This window comes from Pogona vitticeps, chromosome 3, assembly GCF_051106095.1.
Source record: "Pogona vitticeps strain Pit_001003342236 chromosome 3, PviZW2.1, whole genome shotgun sequence".
Taxonomy (NCBI): Eukaryota; Metazoa; Chordata; class Lepidosauria; order Squamata; family Agamidae; genus Pogona; species Pogona vitticeps.
In genome coordinates, this window is record NC_135785.1 from 247,905,428 (window position 1) to 247,923,910 (window position 18,483).

The 18,483-nt window shown below is 39.2% G+C and overlaps 1 protein-coding gene and 1 non-coding gene across 3 annotated transcripts in view; one reads left to right on the top strand and one right to left on the bottom strand.

The window, feature by feature from the left end:
* Positions 1–18,483, bottom strand: part of DYNC2H1 (dynein cytoplasmic 2 heavy chain 1) — a 190,117-nt gene that overhangs the window by 34,947 nt on the left and 136,687 nt on the right. For both annotated transcript variants that reach the window (XM_072993639.2, XM_072993638.2), the window contains exons 77-83: positions 16,772–16,932; positions 13,989–14,114; positions 12,837–12,947; positions 12,158–12,313; positions 11,123–11,198; positions 9,664–9,875; positions 8,843–8,947 (exon numbers count right to left, since the gene is read on the bottom strand). In XM_072993639.2, the coding sequence (XP_072849740.2) occupies positions 8,843–8,947; positions 9,664–9,875; positions 11,123–11,198; positions 12,158–12,313; positions 12,837–12,947; positions 13,989–14,114; positions 16,772–16,932 (947 nt within the window). The remainder of the gene's footprint in view (positions 1–8,842; positions 8,948–9,663; positions 9,876–11,122; positions 11,199–12,157; positions 12,314–12,836; positions 12,948–13,988; positions 14,115–16,771; positions 16,933–18,483) is intronic.
* On the top strand, positions 15,839–15,995 carry LOC144588525 (U1 spliceosomal RNA). The gene has a single exon (XR_013544133.1). It is a non-coding gene; the product is annotated as a U1 spliceosomal RNA (small nuclear RNA).

Genomic DNA, 18,483 nt, shown 5'->3' on the forward strand with positions numbered 1-18,483 from the left:
TGAGTCCTGTTCCTAGGTACTCCCAAGTATTGGGGTCTTGGGTGGTACCGCTTCTGAGGGACACTCCATCTACCTCTCTCTCTCTTTCTTCTCTCTCCCCAACTAGGCTCTCTCCTCCCTGATCTTCCTTGTCTACTCTTCTCACCTCAATAGGAGGGTTTTGCTGGGACTACCACTTGCCTTCTCCTCTCAGTCTCTTCTCTGGGTACCATGAGCCGCTCCCATCTCTTTGTCCAGGGATTTTCTAATCAGATTCATTCCCAACCTGGGGGAAGGATCCTTTCATCCTTTCAGGACTCAGCTTCACTTGCCTCTACCAACTCTGCCCTTCCTCTACCCTCACTACTATTTATACCCTTTCCCCCTTCTTTTTTTCCTGCCTTTTCCAACTAACTCCCTGGCTCCTCCTGCTGCTGCTCTGCCATCTCAAGATTTCCATTACTTGTTCCCCATCCTTGACATGTCATATGTTCTCCTAGACCCTTCATTTTCCCTGTCTGTTCCACTACTTCCTCCACCATTGTCACTAGCAGGTTTTCCTCCTTGACTAGCTCTTACTTCTCTGTTGAAGGAGGTATTTGGGGATCTTGGGCTTAGGCTCACCACTCACTCCATAGGTGAGGGATGGCACTCTGGCAAGGACATTATCTACCCTGCCATCCTTCTCACACAGGACAAAGAGAGTTCTGACATCAGTTTATGAGAGAGGGACGTAACAGATTTATCTGAGTAGAAATCAAAGGGCAAAGGCATTTCAAGGAGAGGTGTCTTTTTAAGAAGTGTATTCGATACTTGCCTGCTTCAGACTCTTGAGTAAATTTAATCCTTCTGAGTAGAATTGCATAAAACTGATATTTTAGTATGCTGCTTTGTCAGTTGGATAAACTGGAGATCTTTTTGGAGGAGGTAGCGTTGTTAGACTGTGCAAGCATTTTCCCTGATACAGAGATTTTATGTTTTTCGTTATTATTAAACTGGATGTAATCAATAAAATGCGTACGTGGTGAATCAGTCTTGAGAATTTTCCCATCAAAGCCATGATAGTACAATGAAGGGAGTGGTTGCAGGAAAATTAAATGCATTTCTTAAAAACTAATAGAGAGGTTTAAGGTAAATAATTTAGAGAGGTGGAAAGGATGGAATTTGGAGTGGTTATAAGAAGAAACTGCTTGTCATCAGGGGAATCAAGGAGGGTTGATTGAGATGGCTGAGGTAAAGGTTGGCCTAGGAACAAAAACAGCTGGCCCCCTTAACTGTAGATGTGCTTCTGACTCCTCCCATACAGGAAGATAAAGGAAGAAACTGCTGCCAGAGGTTTATATTTTCATATGCCACAAATATTTCAAATACCCTGTTTCCCCAAAAATAAGACCTGGTGTGATTTTTCAGGATGTTCGTAATATAAGTCCTACCCCCAAAATAAGCCGCAGTTAAGTTAAACCCTGCCATCCACCATTGTGCAGCAACCAGAAGAAGATGGCATGACTGTATTGGAAAAAATATTGATTGTTGTATTTGAAAAAATATAAAACATCCCTTGAAAATAAGCCCTAATGTATTTTTTGGTGCAAAAATTAATATAAGACCCTGTCTTATTTTTGGGGAAACATGGTATGTTAGATCAGTGGTCCCCAACCTTGGGCCTCCAGATGTTCTTGGACTACAACTCCCAGAAGCCTTCACCACCATTTCTGCTGGCCAGGATTTCTAGGAGTTGAAGTCCAAGAACATCTGGAGGCCCAAGGTTGGGGACCACTGTGTTAGATAATATAATTTTATATATTGAGTGATTTGTCTTTTAAACATTTTATGTTTATGAAAAAGTAAAACACATCCAGAATTTATCTGAAAATAGACACTGGATATATTTCTATTCTCCCTCAACATCCAAAATTTGGACTTCCTTAGGAAGGGAACAAGGTGGAAAAAAGAATCTTTTTTTCACCCCATGGCTTCAGAATTTCTGGGAATTTTAATCTAGGCTAAGATTAAAGTCTTTGTACACATGTTAACCTGAACTGCCAGACAAATGGAAAAACCTACACATTTAACTAGCCAAAAAGACTAAGGGCCATTTGAGCAAGCAGAAAACCAGCTGAAACTGCATTGAATCCAAGCCCCTTCTTGTCTCAAAGATGCTACAGTATCAGGTATAACTGAGGTCCTTTATCACACTGCCTCTTTCTTTGTTCTTCACCTGACAGACTGTAGCCCACAGAGGAGCTCTGTTGACAAGATCCGTCAGATTTCTGAGATCAGTTCTGCTGGCACAAGGGCATTCCTGCTGGCAAATGAAAATTTCTGCTAGTTTTAAGTGCATTTCTTCTACTACAAGAAGCTTCTGCCTATTTCAAAGCCCTGAAACTGCTCTGTTTTCACAGCCTACTACCTGACATAGGCCATTATTGAAGTATTCCTAAATTCTGGTGGAGAAACACATATTTTTGAATAAATGACAATGCAATCATTTAGCTGTAACAAAAAAAACTATGTACTGATTTATAGTGTGATATTCTGGGTCATTAATTTAATTCAGGGCTACAGTGTTCCCTATTTCGGATTAAACAGGAAACTGAAGTTTAGAACAAGATATGTGATTTTGAAGTGCTCACTGTAACATTATTGTCTATAATCAAAGTATTGTAAAACAGTGGTCCCCAACCTTTTTGTCACCGTGGACTGATTGGGGGAGGATGGAGTCCATGTGCAGGGAAGGCGGGGCATGCACAAAGGGGCAGAGGGACACACACACACACCTGCGCGCATGCGCGAAGAGGTGGGGCGCTCATGCACATGCCTGAAGGGGTGGGGTGCGGTCACACGGGCACATTCACATGCAGGCAGGGAGTGCATGCGAGGGGGTGGGAGAGCTGTCTCTGTGGCCTAGTTTGGCCCAAGGCCACGGACCGGCACTGGGGGTTTGGGACACCTGTTGTAAAGGATTTGTATTACTGTCACATGTAAAGCATCAGACAAAATGCAGGGCCCAGAGCCAAGTTCTAAACACCTTAGTGCCATCAGAAAATTGGATACACAATGTCTACATTGTTAAGAGCAAGTTAATATTAACGACCACCAACAATTACAATAAGGCAGCTTGCACAGTACACATGGTTTATGCATCCCTTAATCTGTATTTTATGCACTATAGCATAATTTTATATTCAGTGGTCATATTATGCTTATACAATCTGCAGTTATTACTAGACACAGTGATATATATATCCCTCTCCAATAGCAAAATGTGATTAATATTGCTGAATATTACTAACAGTCCTGTTTACTAAAATAACCAGGATATTCTAAAATACATTTTTTCTGAAGCTTTCTTTTGCTTTCTAGAGACTCTACCATTTTACTCACACTATGTTATAAACACATTTAAAATTTCAGAGAACAGGCCATGACTCTGCAGTATATTGTATTGTGCTGCAGCAACATCTGTGCATTATACTTGAATGAATTGCTGCATCCTCCATCAGTGATTTTCTACACTGGACATTGAAAAAACTCTTGGCAAAAAAGAAAGAGGTAGAAATACAAGGCAATTAATATATACACATATTATTTAAATATTTAAGGTAGGGATGTGAATAATACTTCTAGAATACTTCTTGTTGATTTATTTATTTGTTCGATTTATATCCCGCCCATCTGGTAAATTCTACCACTCTGGTCGGCTGTCTAGGCGGGATAAGACACCTTGCAAAGAACTTCGCAAGCCCCACAGTAATTGTCACCTCCAGCCTGAGAGCAAGAGTACAAGACAATAAGTGCTCCCTCTCTACCAGGTATCATACAAGGTTTATGCAAGTGGCATTAATCTACTTATAGGTTTAATAACAGAGAGGCTGGAGTTTTAATTACTTCATGGAGATACCGCTACCCAGAGGGCATGTTCAATTTTTCTTACAGAAGAAAAGGATGGAGAGTTGCTATCCCCTGCTCCTTTCCAGTGCAAATCCCTTATCCCTGTGCTCTATTTTCTCTCAAAATATATACTGTATTTAGATCTGCATTTTCATAAATATAAAGCCAATCTAAACTGAGTTGGAGAAACTGGAGAAACCAAGCAAGGAAGGAAAGACACATCTCCTTCATTCTCTGAATAAGGGAAGCATTGTACGATTCATTCCCTATTCTCTCTTTGGTGTCCTTCTCAGTTTTTACACATTGTGTATGCACACCCCATCCATGTGCATCCATTTGAGAGAAGGAGCTAGGACTGGCAATGGTCATTTGGGGGAAGGAAGTGGGTGAGGGGAGGAAGCAGACAGCTCTTAAACCTTGAAAACCCTGAATGAGATTAGATGGCAACCCCATTCAAGCAGGAACAGCCAGGCATATGCAGGAGTCATTATGTTGGTCGCCCAGATTTCATCATAGCTGTGGCACTGGCTACCATGGCAAGAAAGGCAGCTTCTTCTCCATCCCAGTGGGAAGGCACTTATAAACATAAGCTTCAATATATCTTTTGCTGCTCATCTCCCTCCCCTCCTTACGCTGTCAGATGCTGCCCATGCAACCTCTATCAAGCATTAGAAAGGAAGCAGCAGATGGAGGGAAGGAGTGTGGGGGAGGAGGGGCACCCATCTTTACTGTTTCTGCTGCCACTAGTTGGTCTCGGTGATCACCCCAAGGACTAGAGGGTTAAAACCACTCCATGAATGAGCTCCTGAACCCCAGCCCTACCTCAACTTTGAGAGGAGGCAAAAACAAAAAAAATAACTACTTTGCTTCTTCTTCTCAATTTGTCACTGGCAGGACGAAAATTAAAAAAAAAGACATCCCCTCCTCTCCTTTCCTAGGTTGTCTTGTCTCGTACTTCGAGTATCAGCAGTAGCAGGGATCTTTCTTCCCCCAACTACACCACTTTCTCTTTTCTTTGTAATTTGCATACAGTTCATTCTGTCTCCATTGACGTTGTGAGAACAGTTGGGATGGTACCCAAAAATATATCTCCATTTCTAGATTGAAGAAGACAAGTAAACATTTACATCCCTACTTTATGGAAAAGTAACTACAGTATTTCAAAACTAATTATGAATACAACTCTTTTTTGTCATGGTTGTTGTGGTTTTTTGGGCTCATTGGCTGTGTTCTGAAGGTTGTTCTTCCTAACGTTGCACCAGTCGCTGTGGCCGGCATCTTCAGAGGACAGCACTTTGTGCTCTTTTTTGTCACTTTAGTTGTAACTGTTTATAACTAGCTGGTTTATATAAAAAGATATAGTGAAATAATAAGTCTTTAATTTGTATTTTCTGTTTAATTTTGATATTTTAAAACGGTTACTCAGAGGCAGAGATGAAGTCAAGGACTGGAACCTCAGGCACTCCTATTGCCTGAAACACATTTTGTGAAAGCAATCATGTCCTCTGTCAGGTTGGCAATGATGGCTGAAATCCTATTGCTTAGCTTAGTAAGTTACAACTAGAACAGGCCCATTGAATCAGTGGTGATTTGGTGAATCAACTCAGTTGATTCAATGGGCCTATTTTATTATGTGAAGCCACTGTGTACAAAGCATAACTCAGTATAAGAAATGTTTCACATAGTAAACAATATTCCTGTCAAAATATTATTTATTGCTATTAACTTTAAAAAGGTAAAGGTAAAGGTTCCCCTTGACAATTTTTTTGTCCAGTCGTGTCCGACTCTAGGGGGCGGCGCTCATCCCGCTCTTCAAGCCATAGAGCCAGCGTTTGTCCGAAGACAATCTTTCCGTGGTCACATGGCCAGTGTGATTTAGACACAGAACGCTGTTTACCTTCCCACCGAGGTGGTCCCTATTTATCTACTCGCATTTGCATGCTTTCGAACCGCTAGGTTGGCGGGAGCTGGGACAGGCGACGGGAGCTCACTCCATCGCGTGGATTCGATCTTACGACTGCTTGGTCTTCTGACCCTGCAGCACAGGCTTCTGCGGTTTAGCCCACAGCGCCACCACGTCCCATTAACTTTAATTAACTGTAATTAAATCTGAGAATAAGTCAATATACCTCAGTGCAAGTGAAATCCTAGACATTCCAAACACAGTGGTGCCTCGCTTAGCGACGTTAATCCGTTCCAGGAAAAACATTGCTAAGCGATTTGATCACTAAGCGATTTTAAAAAGCCCATAGAAACTCATTAAAACGTGTTTAATGCATTCCTATGGGCTTAAAAAACTGACTTTATGCGGAGATCCTCCATAGGGCGGCCATTTTCGGTGCCTCTAAAGCGAGGCAAAACAGCGGGTGGCCATTTTGTTTTTCAGGCAGCCATTTTGGAACTGCCGATCAGCTGTGCAAAAAGGGTCGCTTTTCCATGATCGCTTCCCCGCGATCATTGCAAAGCAATTTTTCCCCATAGGGGCCATCACTAAGCGATCGCTCTCGCGATGGCCAAAACCCCATCGCTAAGCAATTTCATCGCTCAATGGAGCGATCGCTAAGCGAGGCACCACTGTATGCATTTTACAAAGAATAAAAGTATACACTATTTTGTCTTTTCTGTATCTAAATGTGACAATTTTACTATTCTGTAACTATTGCCATACCCTTCTAATGTAGCAAATGATTCAAATAATTCTTCCATTATAGCAATTACAAATGTAGTTAAAATTAAATTTACTGCTAACCTCCCGGCCTTCTTTTGTGTTATTTTGTACCATATCACAATAAACACAGGCCTCGCTTGCTTAAAATATAACATTGGGCTAGCTTTTTCGAACAAAGAAAGCTCCTTCTGTTGGAATAAGGGAACCTTGGCATTCTCTCCATTCTCTGTATTCAAAAGAAAAGAGGTGTTCATTTTGTGTGAAATACTAATTATCAAGATCACAGGCTCAATTTATGCCTGCTGGTTATGACAGATGTAGATTACCTACTGTATCTTGAAGCAATACATCTCTCAAATACCAATTATTAACCTGTTTTCCCCAATTAGGGGGAAATAAGGGTAAGGTGCTGTTACGTTAATATTCTGCTTCTGGGATTCCTATAGACACTTGACTGTTCACTGCAGGAGAACACTGGGCTAGACTGCAGTGTGAGCCAGGACAGTTGATCTTCTATTTTAGAAGTGACATAACAACCACTTCCTTGTGCATCGACTCCACATCTTTTCCAATGAAGTACAATTTGCAACAATTGTCTCTAATATAGTTATTTTATTTTTTTAGTGGTGCAAATCCCTTGAGATAGAATTCTAAAAATGAATGAATAAAACAAAATAAGAGTCATTCTGGGCAAGTATTGTGAAATATCATCCTTGCAACTATGTTACTGCTTTACAGGGAACTCTAGTTTCCCCTGTTTGACATTTGTACTACTAATAATAACAATAATAAGTCAAGGTAAACTGTATCTAAAATGATAATCTTGAAGCAGTACCTTTCCAAAGTCTCTCTATTTCATATATTTCTGGGGCAAAATGAGGATGAATCAAGAAGGTGTCCAGAGCTACAATATCAAAGTAAAACTGATCAAGCCAAATAGCCCAGTACAATTGGGATCATAAAAGTCCTACCAAAAAGATGTATTCAGATATACCGAGTGAAAAATGAAATATTGTTTGGAGAAAACACTAATGCTGGGAAAAGTTGAAAGCAATAGGAAAAGAGGAAGACCAAATACAAGATGGGTTGAATCCCTGAAGAAAGCAGTAGGCTTGAGTTTACAAGAGCTGAGCAGGGCAGTTGGACATTTTGGAGATCACTGTTTCATAGGGTCGACATAAGTCAGAGATGACTTGACAGTACATAACAACAAAAATCCTATTGATTTCACCTACTGGCATAACACAATTGGTGTATTAAGACAAGTTACAAGTCAGCATAGGCATTTGCTGTTGCCCCCAAATGCCTTCTCTGATTTCTAAATTTGCAACAATTTGCTGCTGAAATTTATACTGTACTATTCCATTGTAAAAACATAATAGGATTTTGTAAAATCAAGGATTACATTTAACAAGAGGAAAACTAATGTGCAACTCTTGGCTTACCAGCACAAACAGAAATCAGAAGCTAGCAATTCCAGTCTGGCATTTGACAGATAGGAAATTAAATGCATTACACTAAAAGGAGCATTTTAATTGATTTACTAACAAAAACAAATTAAATAACTGACTTGAATATACATTGTAGTCTTCTACTGCTGCAGGACTTTCTTAGAATATTTGTGCCAAGAATTCATCCACTTCACTAATTATTCTGCATTATCTCTCATGGACAGGGTTGATGTAACTACTGTGTGATAGTGTTTTGCTTTTGGAGAAATTAGCTCAGTACACATAAACCGGAGGCTTAGAACCTGTATTTTGTTGTTGACATTTTCATTTAAAATCCACCACAAATACTAGATAGAGATCTTTATCTTCACAATTCCCAAGGTGCCTCTTATTTGTGCCATCAGTTTAGCTAATACAACAAAGGTTCAACACCATATATGTGTTGGGAATCACAACATCCTTCATCTCCTTTAACCTGTTTTCTCCCAAAGTCAATTATATTTCATACCTTAAGCTAAAAAGGAATGAAGAAGGGCTCATGAACCTCACCTACATAATGGAAGACTAATAAGAAATGATTGCGGTCTCTTTGGCAAATAACAATCTGACCAATCCTGTGGCACAACTCCACCTGGGCAATGGGAATGATGTCACCAGAAGCAGCAGATTAAAGACTTTATTTTTCAGTTTTGAGGCACACACAGCCCCCACACACAATGAGACAAAAATTAAAAATAAGTCTTTAATCAGCAGCAATCTGCCACTGACAATGACACCATCATCGTGCTGGCAGAACCTGCCCAACAGGTTTTAATCATCATCATCATCAAAAAGAAAAAAAATCAAAGCTTACTAGGGAACTGATCATTCGTTGAGAGGATCTAGCAATGTTGGCAGGAAGGCCAAACAAATCAGGGTTGTCATCTTCAGGGAGGCTTTCGATTACATGACGGTAGTCCTAAGGAAAATGGAGGACAGATATTAAATATGTTGTAAAAATCAGAGTAACCACATCTCACTGAAACAGAGCCAACAGGCAAGTATATGTGTAGTATGTTTGAGAAATAAATGTCAAGTCAAGACATAGCCTCTGGTCCAAGCAGATGCCTCACTCCATCCTGGTGCAGAGGATAAGATAACGTTCAACCTAGACCTGGATTTTAAAAATCAGTCTTAACAAAGTAACATGCATAGATACCAGTAACAAAATATTAGTGAAAAAAGCTCTTAAAAATCTGGAAAATAATTGGAAGCAGCATATCAAAATAGGATCAATTCAACTTAGTAAAACTTACTTAAGAGCATGCTCCATAACAGCTAATGGTTAAATAACTGAAGTTGTATAAAGACAGCACCACTCTGACATTCAAACAAATAAAGGACATTTAAAAAAAAAAGATGAGACCAACACAAGAGTGCAACTTCTCTTCTCAGCTTGTAGCTTTGATGGACCCATCGGTATTTTAGCTGCAAATTTCTAACTGTTCAAAATCTCTTAAGGCTGACCACTTCTCAGAGAAGCAGCTTTCAAAAAGCTAACAACCACAATAGGAAATGCTTCCAGTAGTACCAAACCTGGTCCTCAATTAAACAACATGAAAAATATCAGCCAATTTAATAAAGGCAAAGAAAATTAATTTTTACTTTGAACATCTGATAAGGAAGCGTACTTACTAATATATTGCAGGAGCTAGGCAGAGAGATGGGATATGGAAATCTGCTCATCTTCTTACCACGGAAATTTGAGTCAGCAATGACTCTGGAATTAAAAAACTGTTCTAGGTAGGATCGAAGGACCCTCATATCGAAGTAATTATCTATACGACCTCCATAAATGGCATTTTCCAATAAACCATGAACAAATTCCCATTGAAAATCTTTTGTGCCTGTAAATTATTAAATACATAGCTTGTTATATATGGCATGATGGTTTGGTAACATTACTTCATTTCAGCATTAAAGCTATATTTAAAGCAATGGCAGAATATACTCTCCCATCTTGTAGAGACTGAGGTTTTTGCACATGACCCAAAACTTCTGTTTAACTCTGACACTGTCTTGATTTTGGATCCCTACAGAACATTAGCATCTTTGGCCTGAGGGACTTCAGATTGTATCTCTTTCCTCATACTGAATCACAATAACTTCTAACAATGGAAGATGCTCTCTAGGAAGTGAATACTATGTACTGAAGGGGACTTGCATGATAAAGGGAAAACCAATTTCAATGGCACTGAACAGGACTTTTCTCAAAGTACTGGAACACTCTTCTTTTAAAAGTTCTGTAAATTTCAAGCCTTGTGCCTAAATTCCATAGTTCCTTACACACTATGAAAAAGGTGAAGATAAACATCAGTGTCAGGTGCAAAGTATGTAACAATTCTATTCCCATAATATGTGTGGATTTGCCTTGAATAATGTTTGCTCTTGCAGGATGTCTCTGTGGCATATGGAACCAGGCATCCACCTTGGAGGGATATTTTCCAATTGCCACCTCTTTATTCTGGGCTCCTACTCCATCTACCACAACAGGAAAATGAGAGGGAGAGATGGAAGCCTTCCTTCTGTCTCTATTAACTGAAACCAGATCCCCTATTTGTTATGGTTCCATGGATATTACATTATTTGATGGACAGCCTGCTAGAAAATAAGACTGCTTTACACATTAATGTAAGTCAACACTTTTCACCAAATGAGCTTTCACATATCATCTTTGGACAGAACTATCAAAATGCACTGGTAGGCTTTTTTTTTCATGCATAAATGTATAAATCTACAACTGCCATTTATTCATAATTACATGAACAGTTATGAAGCCCGAAAAACCCACAACAGCCAGTTATGTTCATATTGGTTATTATTCTTAGTTATCTGAGCAGCTATACATTTTGATAAAAATGGCCATAATGTTTTAGAAATATAGTTCTGGAGACATTTCATAAATTATTAATACATTAGCAATTTATGAAATGTATCTCTTTTAATAACAAAGTTTAAAGCATCCTCCAAGAATAGCCTCATTTTGAACTTGAATAATACACAATATATTGGCTCAAAGGCTTACACCACGTATGGTTCAGAAAAGCTAAGTCAGGCAATAAAAAGAAGGGTTTGTGATGGTGTCATGACTCACCATCAAAAAGTCTGTCAATAATGTCATAACCCGCACGAAGGTCAGATAAGGAAAATTCATAAAATTTGGTCCAGCCCTATAGAACAAAAAAAAATGGTATTTATTCATTGTCCAAAAATGTCAAATATGCACGCCCAAGTGAAGAACTTTAAGAATGTGTGCCACAAGAAATTTTAGGAGAAGATAAAAGAAATTAATAAAAAGGATTCAAATGCCTCAAGAACTAAATAAAAGAGAGTTCCAGAGGTCTCAAGAATCATGTCTAACTAGTACAAATTAAAGCAACAACAACTGTAAACGTCTATTCACCAATATTGCAATCAGCAACAAAGATGTTCCAGAACACACTGCAATGAAAACCACTGTAAATGCCTTCAGCTTCTGTCAGCCTCTGTTTCCAGGTCAACCAACAAACTAGTTCATAGTCAGACTTTCTTGCCATGAACCAGCCATCAGGTAGGCTGGTTTATAAACAAATGGTGACCTTTCTGTCCATGAATTATTTTGTGTTACATCCAAACCAACCAGGAGCCAGTAGTCTGGCTTTTTCTAGGGTTCTTCTTCTAGTTTGTCTTGGGAGTAATAAGCCCGAACATGATCTCTGCTGGGCTTGAACACCACAATAAATAAACCTTCAACCATGATTGACTCATAGCTCCTACCAGACATCTAAATAAACCTAGCGTTTCTGCTTTGTCCATTATCTTCAGTTAATCTAAATTCCTTCAACTTGATTTTTTTGTGCAGGAGACCTTTACACTGACAATGTTGTTAATGTTATTTTAAAAATCATGTGAAATTCAAAGGTGATATATAGAAATAAAGATACAAATCCTATTCAATCACAGAGCTATAACACAAAACAACTCTGAATTTGTGAATGGAAGAAGAATTCTAACTCATTTAAGTCATTATGACGACCTTCAAAAGTGAAAAAAGGAAAGAGTAAATTTGAATTACCAGGAATAAAAATGGAGATAGTCAATTAGCATGTGAAAGAAAAGATAAATAGTGCCAGTGAGCAGAATATCTTACCTGAGGGATATAATTCCTCCTTTCTTGACATGCAGCATGAAACCAAGCCAGGCTAAAAAGAGCATAGGCTCGAGACAAATTGCCCTTTTTGCTAATTTGTTCTGGTGTCCAAGATTCATATGTCCGCATTAAGTTCTTTTTCAGGCCTGGTGGTGCCTGAAGGAGAAAAGAAAGCCTTCATGAAAAATATTAGGGGTATTATTAGGAGTTACTTGAGCAAAGGTTGGCTTACATGCTACAGCTTTTTCAACTTAACTGATCACACTGCCTCAACCAATGCGAATGCATCCAATTCCCAATAAGTAGAAGCCCCAGTGGCAGAGGAAAAAAACTACGGATTAAAAGGGAACAACTCCAGACAGATTTGCATAGACTTGTATGTTACATAGTTAGCCTAAAATAATGCAAACCAAGTCCTTCCCAGTCCTGGAGGCAGCGGTTTTTGTTTGTTTGTTCTCTATTTATCAATGCAGTTGCATCCAGAATTCCCCAAATTCCAGAATAGGCTTTTCATTAAAACAAAAGATGCTAAAAATTTAAACCCCATTACACAAGGAGCCTTCCATCATTTACTTTGGATACAACCCATATGTGTGGGAATAATATTTTATTTGGCAACCGCATTACTTTGTTATATTCTACCAGTAATTATACTATTATATACAGCCGTTTCTCTTACCTCATACGTTATCTTCAAACTTGACTGGAGCAAAATGGGAGAGAATTTGGAATGGACTTCAGCAGTCAGCCAGAGACGAAAGCCAGGCTGAGGCTGCAGATTATTCAGTTCCTACAGGAAAGAAATGCATTTACACAATGTTCAACACTGATTTTGTAGAAATTAGAACTTAAAACAATACCATCATTTTGATGCAATACTCCTATCTAAAAGCCTTAGGCAACACCTGATATTTTAACAAATGAATGCTATTAATGGGATTACCATATTTGAAAGACTGTAGGTCCCCTTATGAGTCACCTTTGCTTTTAAGATCTTTTGGGGGAGGCCCTTCATTTTGCTATTCTCACATGTTTTGGAAGAATGCCAGAAGGTCCTTTGAGTTACTGCTCCAGGGCTGTGGAACACCTTCCTAATAGATGCAACCACCATGCCATTATTCCACAAGCAGGCAGTCTGTTCTTTTTAGGCAGACTTTTTGCATATGATTTGGATGGATGAGAAAGGGGTTTTAATAGAGGATGCTGTATATTTCACCAGTTTAATATTTTTATTGTATTTTTAACGTCTTTTAAAGTAAAGGTAAAGGTAAAGGTTCCCCTTGACAATTTTTGTCCAGTCGTGTTCGACTCTAGGGGGTGGTGCTCATCCCCATTTCCAAGCCATAGAGCCAGCATTTGTCCGAAGACATCTTCCGTGGTCACATGGCCAGTGCAACAGTGGGACAATTCCTACTAAAATCTTTGAACATGATGTCTTGGAAACAGTCATGCTCGCTATTAAGAATATTTTTCAAACACCAATTAGACACACAATAGAGGGCAGTTTTGCCTACATTTTGTAGGAAGTACGTTCCACTAAATTCAGCTGAGGTTACTCACAAGTAAAAATATGTAGGATTGCAGTCACAGTACTCAAAAGCAAGACCATTGAATTCAGTGCTGTTAAATTTGCTGTGTAAGTAAGATGAATGACCTTGCTTACAGTATTATTTCATACATTTCACTTAATTTTAAGATAATTGACCACTGAGACTAGTAGAGGGATAGTCTCAGTCAATTCAGATATGGCCACTGATTTTTCTTCTTCTAGCCAACAACATCTACCATGGGACAAAGACAGAAGGCTTCTGCATTATACACAATCTCTTACCTTCTCCAGTATTGGAAGCCATGAAACTACAAGATGCAAATTCTTTAAGCAGACCCATTCTCCATTCTGTGCACACTCCTTTACAGTCTGAATAGCAAGGTCAGCCTGGCCCTGGCCCATAGCAATCTGCAGAAGACAGTGAAATGCTCTAGTATATCATGTGGGGACTGTCAAGAAGTCTTGCAACTGAAGCATTCTGACAAAGAACAGAACTGTAACAGTATTAACATTAAAATGTGATAGGTGACATAATATGTCAGTTTTGCAATTATTGCTGGCAATGATTTGTGAGTCAATTTAGTTCACCATCCAAAGGAGATAAGATCGCAACTATATGCAGGGTGAAGCATCCAACCGAGAGTACATAACCTGTAAGATGTGTCAATAAAGATATGATTTCTATTTCTTCTGCATCATTGGTTATCAAATTGTTTTAATTGAGTTTCAAGGAAAGAAGGGCAGTTTGTGCTATTCTTATGAAAAGGAAGCATAACTATAAGACTACACTATTTTTTGCTCCATAAGATGCACCGGACATTAAGACACATTTAATTTTTAGAGGAGGAACACAGGGAAAATATATTCTGAACCAAATAGTGTAATAAAATATTTAATAAACTATAACAGAATAATATTTGAACCATGTAAAATGAACAGCAGTCAACAGTGGCATTAATATAGACCATTATCAGCCAGTGATAAGACCTATACCACTCTACCTATATTTTACATTTCCTTTCATTCACCTCCTCCCCATGCTTATAGAAATGTCTCAATGACAGATGAGATTGTTGTGCAACTCTGCCCAGCTACAGCTCAAGCCTATATTAAGTTAGAAATGGTTTGTCTGATTTGGCACTGCATTGAGAGGTCCCTTTTAGTTGTGTGGAGGATAAATAGTGGAATTAAACTATTTAACAGCTGGTTTTCGTTATTTACTTTAGGTTATGCAAAAGAACAGCAACACAAAGCTTAACTCAATCCCATTCACCAGCAGTAGCAATGCTCAGCATAAGACCAAATCTCCATTTTCTGACATAATTGAACGTTTATAGTTTAACCCAAAACAAGCAGCTTTTAAAGCAAGTACCCCTATGCACGTTTCTACATAAGCAGGTTTCAGCTCAAACGGAGCACCTTTTCACCCAAGCACAGTTTAACCCAAAACAAGCAGCTTTTAAAGCAAGTACCCCATGCACGTTTCTACACAAGAAGGTTCCAGCTTAAATGGAGCACCTTTTCACCCAAGCACAGTTTAACCCAAAACAAGCAGCTTTTAAAGCAAGTACCCCTATGCACGTTTCTACACAAGAAGGTTCCAGCTCAAACGGAGCACCTTTTCACCCAAGCACAGTTTAACCCAAAACAAGCAGCTTTTAAAGCAAGTACCCCATGCACGTTTCTACACAAGAAGGTTCCAGCTCAAATGGAGCACCTTTTCAACCCAGCACAGTTTAACCCAAAACAAGCAGCTTTTAAACTACATTTTACACTTTAAAACGACAATATCAGGCAGTCCCAGGTCTCTCTCCCAGCAATTTAACTGCTTGGACTAGCAAGGAAGCAGACAAGCAGCCTCTTCACTAACTGAAATTTTGAATTTCTCCACTTTTCCTGCCTTCCCTGCATATTAGGTATGCTAATATCTGTGCACTGGAGGATTGTGGGAGGAACATTCCAGCCCCTGATGGGGGTCCTGTGGGACACCCCAAAACACTGAGTAGGTCTCTTGGCCTCTTTCAGGACTGGGGCTGTGCAGCCCTGCTCTGATCAAGAGGTGCAGCCGGGGGGTCACCATGCCTTTGGGGGATAGGGCACAGAAAGGGGAAGAATTTTCAGGGGCCATTCCAACTCATACCTGTCAGGGGAAATACCATTATTGTAAAAGTGGTTTTTCCAGGGTAAGGCTCATCTATTGCACTCTGGATATGCTGACCCCTGTGATTTCCCCAAATGTGGAAAAATCAACTGCCTAAGTGAGGGACTGTGTGGTTTCCCCTGGTCTTTCCAGAATTACTCTTTCCCCTTTGGTCCTTGGCTCTTTTCATTGCCTGCTGCCATAGGCCTGTTAGCCTTGCTGGTTTTCCAGGTGGGCTGCAAGAAGCAGATCCTGGAAAGCCAGCAGTGCAGAACGGTGAGGTCCAAACAGCAAGCAGTCTCTGGTGCCAGTTCAGAGGCCTCTCAGCATGGCAGTGGGAGGCTTCTGGGTGGTGGTGGCTGAACCCTTTTTTACTGTATTCGTTCCATAAAACGCACATACTTCCCCCCACTTGTGCGTCTTATGGAGCAAAAAATACGGTAGTTTCTGCACAGATTTGTAATCTCATTTTAAAGGCCTCACATTTTTGCAACTAAATGCATTCAGAAGAAGCCTTTCTGGAGAAAATGTGAGAAACATAAAAAGTATATTTCTGATTCATTCCATTATATTTAGGCAATGTTAGCATGTTTCCAGGACCAATTCAAAGATTTAGCTTTAGCCTGTGATGTTATAAATTAAGTGAGCATAAATCTCAAGGGAATTCCCCATATGCTCTTACCTGAATTTTAAGGGCTTTCAGTGTTTTGAGTAAACACCGTTTTGGGATGCAAAGATTATTATTTAAATACAGCAGGCATTTTCAGTAGCTGCATTGTTGTTGTGGAATCTCCTCTGCCAAGAGGCTTATTCAGTTCACAAGACATTACATCAAGGGTAACCCATATGTTTTATCTAATAATTCAACTGTACAAATAAATTGTAGGGGGGGGGAGGGGAGAAAGTTTAGACTGTTAAAATTCACCTGATGATAACACTCTCCATTTCGTTCAACACTTGCAAGTTCTTGTAGCTCCTGAGAAGGATCAGCACCAGGAGAAATTATTATCAAGATGGGTTCAATTTCTAGTGTTTCTTTGTATAGACGTTTCAGATTTAGTGGCGGTGGTGACAACTTTTTAATTCCTAGAAATGCAAAGATATTTGAAATAAAATGTCAGTGAAGTTGGAAATGCATTTTAAGTAGCTATCTCTTCCATTCTGTGGCTAAACAGACTACTATGTATCAGCCAGAATCTTATTGGTATCTGCATAATGTTTGAACAACTTGAGGCATCTAATTCTAGCTGACTGACAAGGTGTCACTGTCATATTATGGTTGTGCAATCAGGTTTGCAACTAGGCACGTGGCTGAGATGTGCCTCAGCAATCAGCCACAAATTGCTATGACAAGTTATACAAATATCAGCAGGAGTCTGGCCATCATTTTCCAGGTTTCTGATTCTATTTCACATAGAACATAAATCTGTGATACATAAAAGATCAGAGCACATAAAACCACACTGCAAAAGCAGTCAAGAAAACACAACAAGATGGATACTGCCATAGATATATTGACCTTCCTTTCTGCTGATACTGAATCTGGTGATAAAATTCTGGAAACACATTAGTTTACAAAAGCCATAATTCAACTGTGCACCTATATATATACATAAATATCCGAGTTGCAAGAGAAATTGATATCAGAACCTTCAACATTGCCACCACACCACCTCTACTGTTATTATAAATTATGAAATGCTATTAAAATGTAAGTAGTTAGCTTATAAACCCAAGGATCCCCACCAAACAAAAATAGACAACAGTGGCAAAAGCTACTTAAAAATTTATGTTTAGTACTGTCCATGTGACAACTGCCATGGTATTTGTTTCTCAGAATACTATATTTTACTATCCAATTTAGCCAAAGAGCATTTTGCATTCTTCTTTGAGAAAGCATGAATGGGTACATCTAATTTCTCATAGGGGATCGGTGCAATGAAGAAAGTTAAATATAAACAATATGAAAAATATTCTTTTATGGAAAAAGTTGAAATATACAAAAAGCTGCAGCAAACTTTGAACTTTGATTATGAGAATAACAAGGGGTGAATTGAAAGTAACATATGCTGATAGGACGAGGGGAATTCTTTGCCAGTGGTCAGCACCCTTCAGAATCTGCAGAATCTATTTTGGTTTTTACTAGGAGGTATGTAAATCCACAAAACTCATGAGCTTGAGGTCACTGCTGTGGCCTGTGAAAGATCCTTCAATAGTTCTATGCTCTGTAATAGTTGATTCCAATAGTTGCCTTCAGGAGTCTCTTCACTTCCATCACCACTGGCACAGATCAATCTCTTCTGCTGACATGACCATTAATCCTGAAGGGTGTGGATGCATTTTAGGGATGCATATAAACCTGTGGATTCATGTCGCCTTCCAAACTTCCTATGAAGTGGTCTGCACTCACACTGAAATGAGCTTTTTAATTTTTAAGATGCCACAACATTTCTTTTCTTGTTTTTGTAAACATGATGGGACAGCTTAATCTTTTACCTCTTTGAAGTTTGATCTTGGCTTGCTATGATTAACTGTTTTTCATATTTGTGTGTAGTGGGAAACAGAGGCTTGTTCGAAACTGAAAGCAGAAGATCTAAATCTCCCATCAGGTCTGAAGGAGTGTTTGGTTTTCACAAT